This window comes from Alosa alosa, chromosome 9 (genome assembly GCF_017589495.1).
Source record: "Alosa alosa isolate M-15738 ecotype Scorff River chromosome 9, AALO_Geno_1.1, whole genome shotgun sequence".
NCBI lineage: Eukaryota > Metazoa > Chordata > Actinopteri > Clupeiformes > Clupeidae > Alosa > Alosa alosa.
In genome coordinates this window covers 24,318,992-24,337,019 of record NC_063197.1, presented here as the reverse complement: position 1 = coordinate 24,337,019, position 18,028 = coordinate 24,318,992, and the positions used below count along the sequence as shown (strand labels likewise).

The 18,028-nt window shown below is 41.9% G+C and overlaps 1 protein-coding gene across 6 annotated transcripts in view; it reads right to left on the bottom strand.

The window, feature by feature from the left end:
- arhgef18b (rho/rac guanine nucleotide exchange factor (GEF) 18b) overlaps window positions 1-18,028 on the bottom strand; it is a 41,871-nt gene that overhangs the window by 17,750 nt on the left and 6,093 nt on the right. For 4 of the 6 annotated variants that reach the window (XM_048252121.1, XM_048252117.1, XM_048252118.1 and 1 more), the window contains exons 4-15: window positions 17,165-17,288; window positions 16,794-16,920; window positions 16,247-16,298; window positions 15,794-15,838; window positions 15,327-15,401; window positions 15,089-15,197; window positions 14,589-14,790; window positions 6,544-6,611; window positions 6,186-6,222; window positions 3,001-3,235; window positions 2,729-2,832; window positions 2,347-2,487 (exon numbers count right to left, since the gene is read on the bottom strand). In XM_048252121.1, coding sequence (XP_048108078.1) covers window positions 2,347-2,487; window positions 2,729-2,832; window positions 3,001-3,235; window positions 6,186-6,222; window positions 6,544-6,611; window positions 14,589-14,790; window positions 15,089-15,197; window positions 15,327-15,401; window positions 15,794-15,838; window positions 16,247-16,298; window positions 16,794-16,920; window positions 17,165-17,288 — 1,319 coding nt within the window. Of the gene's footprint in view, window positions 1-2,346; window positions 2,488-2,728; window positions 2,833-3,000; window positions 3,236-6,185; window positions 6,223-6,543; window positions 6,612-14,588; window positions 14,791-15,088; window positions 15,198-15,326; window positions 15,402-15,793; window positions 15,839-16,008; window positions 16,062-16,246; window positions 16,299-16,793; window positions 16,921-17,164; window positions 17,289-18,028 lie in introns of those variants that run through there. The other 2 variants (XM_048252120.1, XM_048252122.1) reach the window with 2 other exon arrangements.

The window sequence follows — 18,028 nt, the reverse complement described above, 5'->3', positions numbered from 1 at the left end:
GCAGTTCATTTTCACATTCACTACATTACAAACACATATGGACCTAACATATTTTACAAAATACAAGTAAAAACTGTTTGTGTGCCTGGGCCTTTAAGACCTTTAAAGGAATTATCCAGAGTAAAATGCACTTTAGATCGATTTACGGATGATTGGGAGTACATACGTTGAGTTGACATCCAAATCATGTCATTCGGATGTGTTTTGAGAAAGTTCGATGTTACCTTTCCGGAAATGTTGCCATCTTTGCTGCTGTAGGAGTCGATTGCCAAGTGTGCTCTGGAAATTCACAATTTCAAGGCCGTTTAAAAAAAAAAAAAAAAAAAAACATAGTCCAGTATTTCTTTTGAAATTGAAATGAAGTTGTATGGACTGGACTATGTTTTTTTTTTTTTAAACGGCAAATTTAAATTGTGAATTTCCAGAGCACACTTGGCAATCGACTCCTACAGCAGCAAAGATGGCAACATTCGAAAGGTACTGGCTTGATGAAATTCATTCTGGACTCTCTATCCGACCACATAAAGACCTCGGGATACCGGTTTGGCTTTAGGGACCCTCTACTCACTACCACGTAAGTGCAATGTTGTTTGGAACTGTAGAAGAGGTATAAAAATAGCATTTTGTAGCCGCGAAATAATATGCCCTTCTCACTTCCACGCTAACGAGCTTTGACTAAAAACGGTAACATCGAACTTTCTCAAAACACATCCGAATGACATGATTTGGATGTCAACTCAACGTATGTACTCCCAATCATCCGTAAATCGATCTAAAGTGCATTTTACTCCGGATAATTCCTTTAAGTATACTTTGGTGTAATAGATTTGATTTGGGGGCAGCCGTGGCCCACTGGTTAGCACTCTGGACTTGTAGCACTCAGACGGTTGCCTGTTCGAGCCCCGACCAGTGGGCTGCGGCTGAAGTGCCCTTGAGCAAGGCACCTAACCCCTCACTGCTCCCCGAGCGCCGCCATTGTAGCAGGCAGCTCACTGCACCGGGATTAGTGTGTGCTTCACCTCACTGTGTGTTCACTGTGTGCTGTTTGTGTTTCACTAATTCACTGATTGGGTTAAATGCAGAGACCAAATTTCCCTCACGGGATCAAAAAAGTATATATACTTATATATATACACTATATACTTAGATTGCCCACTATGAATCAGTGACAATAATTCAAAGACAAACAATCCAAACAGATGATTTATTTAGAAATTTAAACTAGGTAGCATTTTAACCTTTTAAGTTATTTAACACCATCACTACCACACTTATGGTGAGTTTCATCACAGTTGAATGTATTGGTAACACTTTACATGACGGGTGAGTTCATAACACATTCATAGCAGCATAGTAAAGTGTTACCAATAAGGTAGTATACACCTGAAACTGGTGTGTGCACAACCTATAGACCCTTTCAAGAAAGTTCCATTATCAGCATCATAGTTGGCCCCACAAGGCTTCCGTTTTAACATTCCATATGTAAGGGATAATGTATTGTCCGCCGGTAATTATCAGAAAATAAGTCCCGACAGGGAGAACAGAACCCCGACGCGCAGCGGACTTACTTGCCAAAACGAGAAAAGAAACCTAACACAATGAATCTTTAAAAATTATTTTGCTACCGTTTCGTGTCTTCCGCTGACAAAATAAATAGTTAAGCCACACAGATAGAACTTGACAGTTTCAGGTGTTATGTGGGCAACGTTACTTTACTTTCCCTTTCAATGAAATTCCATTGCAATAAGCGAACGGAATTCTTGCGGAGGGATATGAAAGACGTTAATCAACCCGTTGCAATTGACAGCGGTGATTATATACTTTGCCGGTGATTTATATAGATTTAACATACTGTAGGCCCGAACGTTGGGAAGGCCCATTCATGTGAATGGAACTTTCTGCAGCACTCTGAAGAGCCGTGTACTAAGTTATCTTAATGCAGAGGAAGTACATTGGCAACCAAATAGAACGTTCAAGCATTGTTTTTGTTTTTATTGTTGAAAGGATCTATATCAATGTAAATACAAAAAAGCACATGTGAAACAGCCTCAAAATTCCCTAGTAGCCGAGAACGGTATCACAGGGGCTTGACCATGCGAGGGTGCCACAGACAGACAGAGACATAGATTTCGTGCTTTATAGATAAATAGACGTCATCACAGTGTTTCACAGAAAGTATTTTACAGTATTTTGAAAATACAAAAATACACAACACTAAAGTATTTTGATACATAATACAAAGGCATTTTCATCATCTCAATAAAATACAAATTACAAAATAGTATTTTGTATTTTAAATACGTATTTTAAATACATGTATTAGAAATACTGCCCATCCCTGCTTACCATATATGACATCCTGCCGTTTGATAGCCTCTTTGGAATGGGTCTTGAGATACTGCTGATCCATGGCCCGGCTCCACGACTCCAGCTCATAGTCCTGTGCGTCAGCCTCCAGGTCCAGTCGCACCCCAGCAAAGTAGTCTTCTACAGACAGAGAAAAAGAGAGATAGAGAGATAGAGAGAGAGAGAGAAAGAGAGAGAGAGAGGGGGGTGGGGGGTAAAAGATGGGGAAATGAAAGAGAGAAGAGACAAAGCGAGTGAGAGGAAGACTGATTGAGGGATGTAGGATAGGAGAGTGACTGGCTACACTATCACCCACTGCCAACAGGGCGAGCCGTGGAGCAAATGCTCATTTTCCCCCACAAAGCTCAGTGTGCTCCCTCACCGTCTACGATGATGGACTCGGTGGTGGAGGGGGCCAGGGACACTGCGTCCTCGGCGAATCGCTTAATTCTGCCTTCCGTTTCATCCATCTCTCCTGGAAGAGATCTGAGAGAGGAAACGCTTTCAGTCAAGACATCCAAACAAAAAACACATCCAGCACTGAGCACTGGTTATCTTACCAAAAAAAAAAAAAAATTTAAACAATGCTTTCAACAAAAATACTATGCATCAAATAGCTCTGGCCCTGTGGAAGGATGCTGGGTCTTCACTGACCCTGAGCTGCTGCAGTGGCTGAGGGAGGAGTTGCTGGCAGTGGCGCTCGGTCCTCGCGGGGTGATGGTCATGCCTGGGGCGCGTGGAGGCCGGCAGGAGCCATCGGCGGCCCAGGGATGCAGAGTCGTCGTCGTCTGCTGCTGCTGCTGCTGCTGGGGAGACGGCTGGTGGTGGTGGTGGTGGTGGTGGTGGTGCTGGTGGGATGCGGTCCCGGAGCAGGGCTGGTCCTTGATGGCTGTTGTGGAGGGAGAGGAGGACGATGGGTGAGACTGCTGGTAGCGCTGCAGCCAGGCGGGCGGGAGGGAGCTCAGCAGGCTGCAGCGGAGCAGGTTCCCGTGCAGGAGCATCCGCATGCCCATACGCCGCGAGAGGCCTCGGGAAGCGCGGGCGACTCGCCGCTGCGCCACCCGATTTGACCCGCCGCTGACCGCCAGTTCCATGGACGGACGAGGAGAGATCTGGAGCCAATGTGTTAATACAAAAAGTCGAACAGCCAGTCGAGAATTGGCCACCCAACGAAGTCAGAGGCGGCCTTTTATACAAGTCCACACCCACCTCCTTGCATGGAAGCTTCTAGAAATCACACATCTCGAACTGTCTATAGTTAACACTCTGCCCTCCTCCTAGACCACTCCTGCAGGGTGGCTATGGTTAGCCAGCCAGAGTGAGAAAGTCTGATTAGAGAGAGAGGGCAGGGGGGCTCGGAGACAGGAGGAGGAGGGCACTTATACTGGGGGCTCAGGCACCGAGCCTCTCCAGAGATCACTTGTGGAGCTTAATTCACACAAGGAGGGGAGCAAGCATGAGCACCATAATCAGGGAAACAAACAAGCCCCATCACCTGGGGATAAGAAAGCGTCTCGCAGACACTGCTTAATCTGCAGCAGTGTGTTTAACAGGGAGCATTCAAACAGGCCAGGCTTTCGCCAAGGCTTTTCTGTAACAAGCACTCAATTCACCTAAATAAACGGACCATGCATGGGAAAAGAGCCAGTTAACACTTCAACTCCATATGAATAACACAAACACAGCATTTCCAAAAGCACTACCTATGGAAAAAAACTAAAAAGATTTGTTCTGGCTTGATGGATAATAAAAAGGAAGTTAAAAATACAAAAATAAAATGGCTTGTTCTAGCTTCATATGGAATGTTCCAGACCATGGGGCAGATATTGGTACCACCCAAGGCGGCAAAATTGAAAAGATACATGTGCATCATCTGTAAACAAACTGCAATACACACAGCATTGTAAAAGTAATATGAATCCTGGCCAATCTTTTACAATCTTCCTCATATAGTAATGGGTAGAACTGTGCAGCTGAAATCAATGCCACACAGGAACAGTGGTAGCACACTGGATTACCTACAAAAGCGTGTTGCTTGCTCAAAAGAAACTCAGCTTATGTGAAAAGCAAATATTTAATTAACATGTCAGTTCCATCAGAATGACAAGTCATTTTTCCACTGTTTACCAACAGGATCAAGTCAAAATGCTTAGCCATGATGTCACTGTAACAGTTCACTATGGAAGTATTTTCTTGAGCAAGCTATGGACAATTAGTGAAAATGCATAACAAGGTTACTCTTTTCAATTTCAACAATACAATGCTACACCATATTGTATGTGAGAGATTGGCTAGGATTCATATGTATAGTAAACATTTAGAATATTGTTTGAATTGCAATTTGTTGCCAAATCATGTCATTCGATGGAGGCCCAGACTTCTTTACAGTACTGCAGTGCTTCCAGAAAGGATAAAATGCATTGGAATACATACAAAACATAGGAAACATCCCTTCGGCAAAACTATGTGCACAGTGCTCTTCTTTATGTACCAAGTGTACAGGTGGCACATTTTTGCCTCTACCATTAAGGGAAAGGTAATTTAGCTACATAAACTATATTCTAAAAGCCCATGCCCTCCAGATGTGATATAACATGATTAAAGACATCTCCCACCTTCCTACATACTTTGACTTACCATTACCTGTTCATAGTCATATACTGTATGGCCTAATACTAATAGATAAGGGTATAAAAGCCATGGTAAATACACTTTAGCTACCACTTTGCAGAGGTAATTATATCAGAATATGTCCCTTTCACAGATGGAAGATTGCAAAAATCATTGCTAGACTTTTCCACCTCAGAAGGTACCAATAGCGATTTCTTTTTTTGCCTGAGGCCCATGGACTACTTGCATCAAGTTATCAATTTGCACCTCTGTTGCCCCTCACAATTCCTGCTGAGCTGTGGAAAACCTAGCTTCTCCATCCACTAGAATCTGATCACAGAAACGCCAATTAATCACCTGAAGCCTCAGGGGTGGACACTAATGAGCACTGCTGAGGGAACGGAAGGGAAGGACGAGACATAGCCTCCCCATTTCAACCACTTCCTAATCTCACCTTTATGTGGCCAGAGGACAACCAGATAAACTATACACTGACCGGTAAACATACACACAGTTACATTTAGTTTCAGGGTATGAGGGTCATCCAAACAAGTCTTGTATAGAAAAAACACATTAAGGGTCCTTAATTAATTCATTTGTGGGATGTGAAGCTAATCCTTTAGGTGAGGGAGGCTGATTTAATTTGCCACGGAGGGACCCTTGTGATCCTTTCCTGCCAGGAGTGCACGCCTTGAGCTTAATTGACCAATCGAATGGCAGGGAGGCCAGAAAAACAATAACAACGTCAATAACAGCTATCACCTGTCACAACAACGGCAACAACAACCATGACCCATTACAGTATGGAATACTACTACGGATCAGTGATAGAAAAGAGATGCTTAAGGTGTTTAACAACCTCCAATGTTAAATGGAAACTTCACTCAGTCTCTACTAGTTCATTCAATTGATTGAGTCAATCAATCAGAATGTGAGCCCCTTGTGATAATTGACTAGTTGTGACTGAATGAGATGTATAGATGTAAACAGACACAGGTGTATCTCTGTGGGGATGTTCTCCATGCAGTGGAGTACACTTGTAATGCCATTTTTAGCCTAGTCAGTGGTGAAACAAAGCATTATGTTCATATCCAGCCGTAGTGAAAATTCAGACTCAGAAACAATGTAAAAATAGGGCCCAGGTTGAAAACTCCTGCAGTTCCCTTGTGTGAGCACACCAACACTTTTAATTGGTCATGTGTGCTTGCTTGGATGTCTTAGCCACTTACTTTGTGCTGAGCCACTGGTCTTCACCGATTCCCTGAACTGTTGAGAAAAAACAAGGTAACTGTAAACTTCTATAGCTAGGAAGAATTTCTTCTAATCGTTTAAAAAGTGCTCTTGACACAGGGTACAGGACACCCCTACAGAAGAGCCACACACCAAATCTAATCTGCAGTTGAGCTTGAAGAACCATTACAAGACCCATTGGTACTACACCTCCTCCACCATTACTAAACATCTACTGAGCATTAGTTAATAAAAATATATGCAGACTGTCTAACAAATATATAACATATATCTCTAGACATTTCTATGGGCCAATGTATGAATGTACTGTTAAACCCAGAGATGGGAAACACTTACCTTGTGTTTATTGCTGCTACACTCTGCCAGCAGACTCTTGCAGCTCTTGTGGACGTTCACAGCACAGTCTGTCAGGCAGAGACAGAACAGAGGTACATCAGTGATGCCAACCCCCAAGTCAGGCCACAGCGGTCTCAATGGTGCGGATTTGCTTGATTAGCAGTGCACCTCAAAGCAGCGGTAAGCTGTTTTTGTCACACACTAGCTAAAATCCAAGTCTTGCCTGGCAAACATCAACAACAGCGCAGCTGCCACTGATAAAAACTAGGTAGCTCGCTAACTGATGTATTGTGGCATGGGTATGTATGTTTGGCGACATCAAACTTGAAAAGCTGTAATGGGGTTTTGGAGCTGAATCACAAAACTACATCATGAACAGCCTAGGTGACTGTGGGGAAGAACAGCAGGTGTAGTCATCTGTTATAACCACACAAGGCGCTACACTATCTATCAACTAAAAAATACCTAAAATAAAATGTGCCTAATGAATGGTCAATGTGTGAACTTCGCAAGCTCCTCTGAAGTTTAAGCATGGCTTATGCCTCTCCTTCCAAAATATTGGTCAATCACTAATGGATTTATGGCTATAGGCGTAGTGTGAGGCCAGGTTTCTGGACTAAGGTTGAAACCTTTCCTGCGAATCCACCCTTCCCCCACTCAACATCACACACAGCTGATTAAAAAGATTTAAACATTCAACGGCAATGCTAGACTAAGCTGTGTCATATGATAGACAGGGCTGTCATATTCAAGATTGTCATGAGTTAGGTCAGGCTCTTTGAGGGTGGGTGGAGGTACTTAACGTTCCCAGACATCAACAGCAGAATCTAAACCGTGGCAGTGGAGACACATACTGAAACCAAATCAAACATTTGCAGTCAGATAATAAGGCCAACACGAAAAAGGCAACAGACACTTGATTCATAACAAAAGTGAAAAACACAAATGAGAGAGCAATCTTGTTATCCAACCACAAAAACAACTGTCAGTATGCTGGCAGAAAGGCACAGTCTACATACAACACTGAAACTCCAATGGTGCATTACTGGGGATGTGGGGTTTGCAAGGCCAATGGTGGCCAGATGGAGCCAGGTGAAATGATGCTATTAATTTATTATAGGACTTGTGCAGGGCTAGATGAAGAACCAAGCTTACAGGTGAACACCCACAAGGTTTGGCTCTAACAGCAAGGAACCCAGCCAATCCATAATGGCATCAGTTAGGCCTAATAATGGACTGCCAATTGCTTGTAAATATTTTTGACTCTCCATGATAAACAGGGCTTTCCTTAATGCTTTAAAATGGCATGCTGAATATTTAGCTGAATTTAAGTGGCTGCAACGACCTGAACGAAAAAAAATGCATGCTGTGGCTAAGAGCTAATCATTTTGGTGTGATGTGCACGTCTGATAGAAAGCTACAGCCAGACGGCGTCGGCAAATGTTCTCTGGTTGCTGACGCACACACAAAATATATGGTACTATACCCTGTACCTGCTACATGGCCTAAAAAAGCAGCTTGTGGTGGTATATTTCTGCAAGCCATTCGTGCACGAGACCGTGTGGTTGCTTGACTCTGCTGTAATTATCTGTCCAGAGAATCAGACAGGGAGACAGGGAGCTGGAAGACAGGGAGCTAGAAGGCTGTGTTCTGAACAGAGAGAATGTTCTGTGATGGGGTTTTAACAACAAATAAGCCACAAATAGATGACCTTGCTTGCTAAAACTCACTCATGCATTTTCAATGTGAAGCCAGAAATCAGCACACTATTGCAAATACCTCATCTGCAGCCACATTAACTACTATTATTGATTATGAGCTGGGACTGTTACTGAGGCTAGAGAATGTCAATGCTGTGCAAATGCACACACCACAACTGCAAACTGAAGCCATCAAGCCTATGCACTGACACACACCTTGCGCCTTGTGCACCCGTTTAGCATTTTGACTTCTGCAGGACTTAATGCAACTGGACGCAATCATCAAGTGGCTCTTTAAGTTATGGCGTGTACTTTTCTAATAACCATTGAACTATCCTGGCTATCCTGGAGATTTTGGTGTGTTGTTCTTTACACCATTACACAATGTTTAATGTTATGACAATTGAAGATAAGAGATAGAAATTTGCAATTGTCTGATAAGACTGATTACAAAGGTCTGAAACTGGGTTAAGTATGTGGTTGTAGCCACAGGGATGGGCTTTGATTGTGCCCATGTAAGGGGTGGGTGTGATGTTTTACCAGAAGCACAGCAAAGCAACATCCACTGTCAACCCTACAGGCATTTTCCCACTTTTCATCAAGCCAAAGCCAGACTTCCAGCACATTTTGGATGGTCTATGTCAGCAGAGACCAGCTCATGAACAACATGAACCTGACTATGTCAGCCCCATAAGAGGAAAGATTATGGGACAAAATGCACCTGTTCGAGAATAAGCCACACTATAGACCTGTGACACTGCTTATCTTTTATTTTTTACAAAGAACAAAAAATCTTAAGCATAATCAACTGCATCATCAACAATCATGTCCACAATATACCAATAATAGGCACTTTGACAGTACAGAACAACCATATGTTGAATAACAGCTTGAATTGTATTAAAAACAAACATTGCTTTTGGCAACAATAACATAAAAAAAAAGTATCACATCTGGTAGTGGTGCATAATGTTTGTGTTTCTGTGTGCATATAGTATATGTACTGTGTGTGTGTGTGTGTGTGTGTGTGTGTGTGTGTATGTTTCCCGAGGCAATCCCAAGCCTCTTCCTGCACCTGCTCACTAAAACAGCAGACATCAAGGGTGTGCCCTGCAGCGGCAGGTGCTCTCTCTCCACAACGCCACCACAGAGAGAGAGAGAGATAGAGAGATAGAGAGATAGAGAGATAGAGAGAGAGAGAGAGAGAGAGAGAGAGAGAATAAGTGAGTGAAAAGCCAAGAGAAAGTAAATGCCTGAGAAATAAGAGTATACTGGAAGAGATAGACCCACCAGCCAAAGCAAGAATCCCTCTGCACCTTTGTACAGTAGTACATAACCACAGTATGATTCATCTCCAGTTGCCAAACATTCAAGGTAACAGACTCATATTATCCAATTGTCACAGGCGGAGAATACCATATGCAAACAATCTTAGCAAGGAAAAAAATACTGACATGGACATTGTGCAACACCAATTAAACCGTCAAACCCTTTAAAATAGAGGGCAGGCTATCTATCCTACGGTACTCTCTATCCATACTGCAATGTTAAGCTGTTTCCTCATAGAAGGGTACAGCTATACCGGTACTTTAGTCTAAGGGGTGAGGGCATTTGAAACTATCTAAGCGCACTCACTGATAATGGAACCTTAACACCTAATTGACACTGAGCCACTTATCTACAGCACTAACAATCATTTACTCGCTCGCTAAGAGCCCAATGGAAACCTACCTTTCCACAGTCCTGTCCCTTGCATGGACAAGGCTACATCTGATCCATCAGCACACAGCAGTTGTAAATAACGCTACCGTTCATAAAGTCCTCAGCCGTCAATGTCAACTTCACAGTTGGATTATAACAATTTGGGACATTATATTTCTGCCTTAATTTCTCTGTAGGTAAATAAAGGAACAGAGTGGCCAAGGACACATTTCCCCACACAGACTTCCTTATAATGTTGAATAATGCTACATCACAAGTCATTTGAAGACATGACCATCTAGGCCTTGCTGAACAGATTTCATCACACTTCCTACCAAGGAATAATAATAATAATAATAATAATAATAATATTTTTTAAAAATCACACAATCTATCTGTGCTCAAAACAAGGCGCCTCACCTACGAGGTCTCTGCAGAGGGCATGACTGTCCAGTCTAGTTGGTGTTGGTGGTGAGAGGGGAGGAACTGTAGACCAGAAGACTGAGGGGCAGCCAAGCGTGCAGAAACAAAACTAAACTAAAGTGAGTACCGATGCTCTAGTAAGCAGGTCTGCCAAGCCCAATCAACTACATGTGACCATTCCCACGAACAAATTCAGGGGCTTCCAGAACTCAGCAGCCTGACGGCAGAGGTTCCAGTGTCAATCACTCGAAAGAAACCTATTCTGACTGCCTCAATACACCGTGAGACGACGAGACCTCTAAAACCCTTTAATTTAATGAGGCATCTAAAGCACTTCAATTTGTGTATCAACTTAACAAAGTGATAATATAAAGGTAGGCTAGCATTTGCTTCTTCCAAAAAAGACCAACCAAATTTGTGATTAACATGACCTGACAGTCATCTGGTCCACGAGATTTTTTAATTAGCTTAACAGTAACGTTAACCTTATCTAAAATGTTTTAGCCTACATTGTTAGAGAGTTCGTGCATTAGAAATGAGTCATATCTTGTCTAAGTCTGTGACGACGTTAACTTTTACATGGAGTCTAAACGTTGAAGTGTGAACGTAGGAGTACATGTTTAACTGTTTAACATTTTTTCCGAACAAAAGCATCCACTGAAGCCCATATGATGCGGCCCTAACATTAGAAATGTTTAAGTTGCTATCTACATGGCGTTAACTGCCATGCTCAACAACTGAGAAGCGCACAGACCATTTACGATACTTAGTAACTTATCTTGACAAGACAGCTAGCATGTTCTAGTTAAGAGGTTCAGATCCTACAAATTGTAACAAACTAACTACCACGTTCCATTCAGTGTAAGCTGAAAGCAACACCAAGCAGCTAACGATGATCACAAGGGCAGTGAAGAGGGGATGTGTCCTCTAACGTTGTTTGAATAGGAAGGATGAGACAATCAGCTACCCAACTGTCCATTATTTGACACTGGAACAGCAGTTAAATTTAATTCCATGCACTTTCCGAGAGTTTATGTTTGTTTTTACAAAAAACACAGTTCTTACTAAACGATAACGTTTTATCTTACATTTGTGCTGCTAACTAACACTAGCTACGTAGCGATAGTTGGCTACCCGTTGCTGGCAACCAAACCAAACATTAACGTTGAGCTAGACCTAGAACTACATCTCTATCAACCGAACACTTAAAAATATCCAAATAATATTTTCACTCTAAAATGTTATCGCAAAGTTGGGCGAAAATGATCTCTGTATGTAAATAGGTTGTTGTATGTAAACAACAGGTTGTTGCTAGCTAATCACTTGCAGTAGCTCTCTGGCTATGGTAGAATACATTGGTTATCCAGCTGGCTTCAGGCTAACGGTACGAATTAGCCAAGTCAAACAAGGTAGCTAGCTAGCTGGCTGGCTAGCTCACTTGTTATGTTGGTTGGATCAAATGCACCTGATGCGTCTGAACATCGGCTTACCGTTTTGTTTCTGTCAAGACTTCTGGATTCTGATTACAGTCTCTCGTCAGTTCTCAGGTAATCGAACGACACATCGGTTGCTCCAGTGCAAAACCATAAAAATATATTTATTGCCAGCATAGTTTGTCGGATGCTGAGTTTAGTCCGCTTCTTGGATTCTCAAGGCATTGTGGGAACAATCACAGGCACACAATCCAGACCAAGCATTCCAAAGCCGATTCACTGGGTTGGGGCCCGATTTAAAGAGACAACAAACAGTTATAACATTTCAAGCCAAGTAGCCTAAGGTGCAACTTATCAGAATTTTAAAACAAGAATAAAGTTGGCACTTTGAAATCTCAAATGAAGAATGACAGGCTAGTCTACATGCTGTAAGTGCTTTGTAAATGCCCTGGTAGGCTACGAGATCCTTAAATAGCCTATTTACACCCAAATCTGCCGTCTCATAGAATTATAGGGTCACAAAACGCTAGATAACCTATAGCCTATTAATACGAGAAAGTTTGTTTAGAAAACAAAACCACAATAAAAACACTCTCAAATGTTTTCTCACATTAGTTGGACCTTCATTAGACTTTTCTTTAATGTTCAGTGCAAATATCTATGTGAGACTCCTCCAAAACAAATTCATCCACTTCAAAGCTTTCCACTCATGGTGTTCCCTTTTCAACACATCTCTGCAGCGGCACTAGTCTGGACAGTGTAAAACAATCGGGGGACAGGGTTCTCGGATGTTCTGAATGCATGCAGCTTTGAGAGATATATCAGGGCGACTTGTTTGGTAAGCAGTCCAGTTTAAACATTCATACATCATATTTCCCAACAGTGCTGTGACAGCTCGGGAGTTATGTGTGCTCTGAGAGTGTGTTTCATCACCTTGTATGACTGAAGACACATGAACTGCTCGATGCAGAGGAAGCTTAGCCTAATGGATTATCATGCCATGATGTGAGTACATAAACTATATTGAAAAATGTATTATGGGGTCATCATGGTCCACAGTAACCAAAAATGTAATATAGTCTATATGGTATACCATACATTTCTAATTATTTATTTATTATTAAAATATAATTGTTTATTGGTTTTGCCACATAGAAATGTACAACCCATGTATCCATTTTTTAAAATATTCTGAAGCTATGTACAAGAACAGACCTATCCAAAAGCAACCAAATTGGCTATAGGCCTATTTTTTTTTTTTTTTTTTTATTAATAATCATGTAAATCATTGTGTTATGATGACACTACAACATTTTTTTGTTTTTAAGGATGTTTTAAGAAAAGCATAAGTGGAAGAAGAGGGCATTAGGAGAGTCTCTCCCTCTTTACAGCGGACTCCTTGAGTTTGCTGTCTAGTGAGTGGGTGAAATAAACACATCTCACTCGGGATGCACCATATTGAATGTCTGCTGATATTCGATATGCGGATATTTGGCCGATGCCAATACTGATATACACATATTTTTTACACCTATATTACAACTAACCTATTGCTCTCATTGTGATAAGGCCTAGTTGTTGCAGACACGGACATTACACTTTTATTGCCATTCATTATACCCTAAATGTATAGCCTACTTTCCCATCATATCACAGTTTCTCAAAACAGAAAATGTCAGTGGAATGGTCACAATTCTACAAACAAAACAGGTTATTTGAACCCGCATGTATGTGCATGCAGGATAGTGAATGCAAAGACAATTTTTAGGATATTTGTGCCTGAAGGCAACAAATAAGTTTACATAGAGCCAGCTGCTCTCAAAGCTATGTTTTAGAGCCTCTTTCTTTATGACCACGGGACACAAGGGTCACAACCGATCTTTTTAGCATTCCAGAGACTTCACATCATGTGACTGAAATCAAATTCTCCATTCTCCTTCGCTAGCCCCTCTTAGTTATGTAATAGTGAGAGAACACCCATGCTGAAAGAATCATAGTTAATTGATGCTTTCTATTATACCTCAGTCATACAGCACATGAAATGCACTGGTCAAATGACAAATGCCACCTAAAGCAGTGATAACATCTACAGACACCTGTCCAACTAAAAGCCTGGTCAGACACCCAAGGCTGATGACAGTGTGCCCTAAAATTGTGTAAGAGAGTAGCAAAAGATCATACAGTGATCCAAACACTTTCTTTGAAGCACACAGTTAATTTCCATGCAATCAATTCAGCTGGATGCAAAAGAAATTGCAATGAAGTAATAGTGAACAAATAAGATGGTAAAGATCATGTAAGCATTTTTTTTTACAAAGCAGTGAGTTTGATTGGCAGATTTGATCTGTTGCTGGTGAAGGTCAGGTGAGACGGTCTAAGGTTTTAATTGACATGTGACTGCGGTACCATATATAGACCTTTGTTCAGAAAGCAAAATTCTTCCCATTCAGAGCCATACAGAGCCATACACATTCCTTTGTTCAGAAAGCAAAATTCTTCCCATTCAGAGCCATACAGAACCATACACATTTGTAATTTCTGAAACAGGAAGTATGTGATTGAGTATCAACTACTAACTAAATGTCTTTGTACAATAAAACCATGGCAGGCTTTGTGCTCTCTGAAAGTGATCCACTCTGTCTGATAATATCCTTACAAAGAACCAGTTATATCACCATACTTCATGCAATCATACTTCTTAGTATACTACAAGTTCAGCAAGTGCATAGTGGGGAGGAATGCTGAGGTGAGCCAGCGTGAGGGTTGGCATGCGGGTTGTGGTACTCACTCAGACACTGCATGCCATGCTTCCCCTGCAGAGTCTTGCTGCACAGTGAGCAGGTGGCCCAGTTGGAGAAAGAGCCAGGCACAAGCTGGTGGCCACTAGTGCTGCCTCGGCGCCCTTTCCCCCTTTCTTTCTCTTCTCTGTCTTTTTCCCTCTCTTTCCCCCTCTCTTTCTGCTGCTCTCTCTCTTTCTCCCGATTCTTACCCTGTAGAAAAAAAGAGAGCAAAAGAGAGAACATTACTATTTTCTTTTAAAAGGGAATTGTGCTTTGTCGAGTTATGTTGTACACAAATATATGGAAAACAAAGACAACAAAGATGAAGCTAGATAGTGTCACCTAATGACATAAGGTAAGGTTGATGGATAAAGGAACAACAATGTGAACTTTAGTAAGTTCCTAACATGAGCTTTAAAGATGACTATTTCACACAGGAAGTGAGGTCAGTGTGTCAGAACAGCCACGCAATAATGCCTCATGGTCTGTAATAATACTGGTTTCTCACCTTGTCTTTGTTGAAGGAGCCGGTCACTCGGTTCCTCAGCGAGCTCAGTGTCCGCTTGACTTTTGTACCCTTCTCGGATTTCTCGGTCTTTTCTTCTTCCTCTTCAGGTCTGTGGGAGAGTTGGGCAGATTGATGTTTTCTCGAGACAGGCACAAAACCACGAATAATCCCTCAAGGGAAGTGGGGGAAAAAACGTCAAAATCTCCCGTTACAGACTTTTAATTCATAACTGACTTACTCATTTGAGAGGAATTCATACCAGGTGACACTTCCACACTGTTTCTGGTCAGAGCTCCTATTCTTGGACTTGGCACTGCAGAAAAGACAAGAGGGAACTGTACTTACTTCAGAGGCCTTATGTGAAACATAGTTTTATCAGCATCTTTCAGGTGGCAAGTCAGACAGGAATTCACACCCTAATGCAGAGTAATTGACAGTGTAAGTACAAGCTCTCTTCCATAAAATCACACCATGCTGAAGAGCTGAACCCTCAAATTGTTCTTAAATGTCGTTTCAAATACTTCTGTAATAGATTTGTCAAAAATAACACAAGTAGAGCCATTTGGGACTTCAGCCTTCAAATAGTCAGTGTTGCTCACACCAGTGCTGAGTATTGGCCATGCCAGCAAGTCAGTTGGGAGTGGAAAGGGGGTTTGGCACTGCAACAGCAAGCAAGCTCTCATCCCCTCGCCTACATGTACTTACCCATGGTACTGCTTAAGCTCTTGGAGAACTTTCTGTACCATCAGCCTAAGACAAACAAGACAGGGAGACAGAGTGGCTGTAGGAGGATGCACTGCCGGGCTGCTGTCTGAGGAGGGGTGGGGGGATGGGGACGGAGGTGTGTGTGTGTGTGTGTGTGTGTGTGTGTGTGTGTGTGTGTGTGTGTGTGTGTTGAGGGTAGGGGGGTACTGACTCACAGGAGAGTTTTCCTTGGACATAGTTGGGTTTTAAACATTACAGGGTTGCTCCTTTTGGACTCTTTGAGAAGCTGATAAAGCCACTAAGGAGACAGACTGGGCTGTTTAGGTGGGAATGAATCGGGTGTCTTCATTATGCCATGGACATGAAAAAGGGCGCAGGGTCATCATCCAAGACAACAAACACATTTTCAGCATTTCAGTGATTTATGCTCCTCTGTGTTTTCACGTGACTTACAGATGACTTTGTCCCTCTTCAGACTGGAGACGGTCCTCTAAGTCCTGCTCCTCTGAATATCATTGGCACAGACAAAGAGAGAGTAATGGAATAGTTCAGAAAAACAATCATAGCACATTCCATGTCTGTACAGCATAAAACACGTTTCTCTGTGACAGGTAAACACCACCTGAACAGTACCGCTTAAGCTGAGTCCTGACAGAAATCTCTATCTTAAATCCACATTGTCAGTGAGACCCAATTTATGGGTTCAAAGTTCTTCTGGGGTGTTTTTACTATGGTCTCATAATAGAATAGAATAGCTGTAGAATCATGATCATCACAGTGTATTAAAAATAAAATTCATGAATACTTAATACTTAATTACTACTTAGTTAATACATTTAGCGTGAACAATTTAAAAATGTAGAAGTGGATACAATGATAAATATGATTCAGATTTGCATATTTTTACAAGCTGAGGTCCAGGGGCCAGGGACCTAGGTCCAGTTGTATGGTGCCTTCAGTCCTCTGGGCTGGCGTGAGGAAGCTTGCGGTGAGAACTAACCTCCAGAGGCCTTGGCAGCCTGGCTTGAAGTTTCCAGGATTCGGGACACACGTGCTGCCCTAGACCTCTCATCTGATGCCAGCATGTCAGATTTTGCACACAGGGTCCTCCCAGTACTGTCAGATTCCTACAACAACAATAAATCCATTGGACAGCGCCGAAGATTTAATTTGCAGATTGTACCTCAAAACAAAAGAGCTCCTCTAAGATGGTGGATTTTATGGCTTTTATACTGACTCATAGGAGCCTGGATGAATTTTGGAATCTGGTTGCTTCTTTTAAATTATTTGTCTAGAATATCTAGTACATTTGAATAATTTGAACATGAATCATGAAAAAAAAACAAGTGGTCGACATCTCTAACCACTAACCGTTTGAAATTCAGCGTCATTTCCAACGTTGTCCTCAGAGCATTCTGGGTAAACAAATAGCTGCTGGTGTGTTGACTCTTCTCTTTCCGCATCACTGTCTATTCCGGCGGTGTCGAGACTAAGTCTAAAATCCAAAGAAATATCATGTGAATACAACAGCTAAAGAAACAAATACTGTACATGAACCAGAAATCAATCATTTCAAATGAATCCAGTTAATAAACCCATTACACCTCTATTACAGATTCACACTGTGTTAACATTGTGTGAATCTGAACCACATGAATTTGAACATGAATTCACATTTTTTTTATACCTTAACCCTCCTGTTGTGTTTGTTTAATGTTTACTAGTTTTGTGTTCCCGGTCAAAAATGACTGCTGCATTAAAACTTGTAGACCTTTGTATCAACTTGTGTTCTATTAGATATAACCAGATTTGAACTTCCATTGCTATTTATATTTATTATATTTAAATCTATAGCTATTATATTTAAAGAAGTGTCAATCGGTCACATTTGACCGTGAACACAACAGGAGGGTTAACTTTGGGCTTGATATGTGAGTGTAATTTCGAGGTGTGTCTGTCATGTGGAGGAGGAGACAACTTTAGCTGCAACCATCTTGTTTTAGCAACTTTATGTACAAGTAGCAGACCACAGCTTCTGTGTCGCATTTGCTTCTGACACGGCAATAAAAAAGGAAGCTCTTTGGCCTCACAGATGAGGTCTAATAATAGCTCTGTGCCTGTGTCTTCACCCGAGACTCACACAGATGTAAACAAGCCATAACCACCCTCACTGCTATCTGCCAATCGGAAAATGCTGGGCCCCAACACCCTCAATGAACGAATAACATTCTGCCA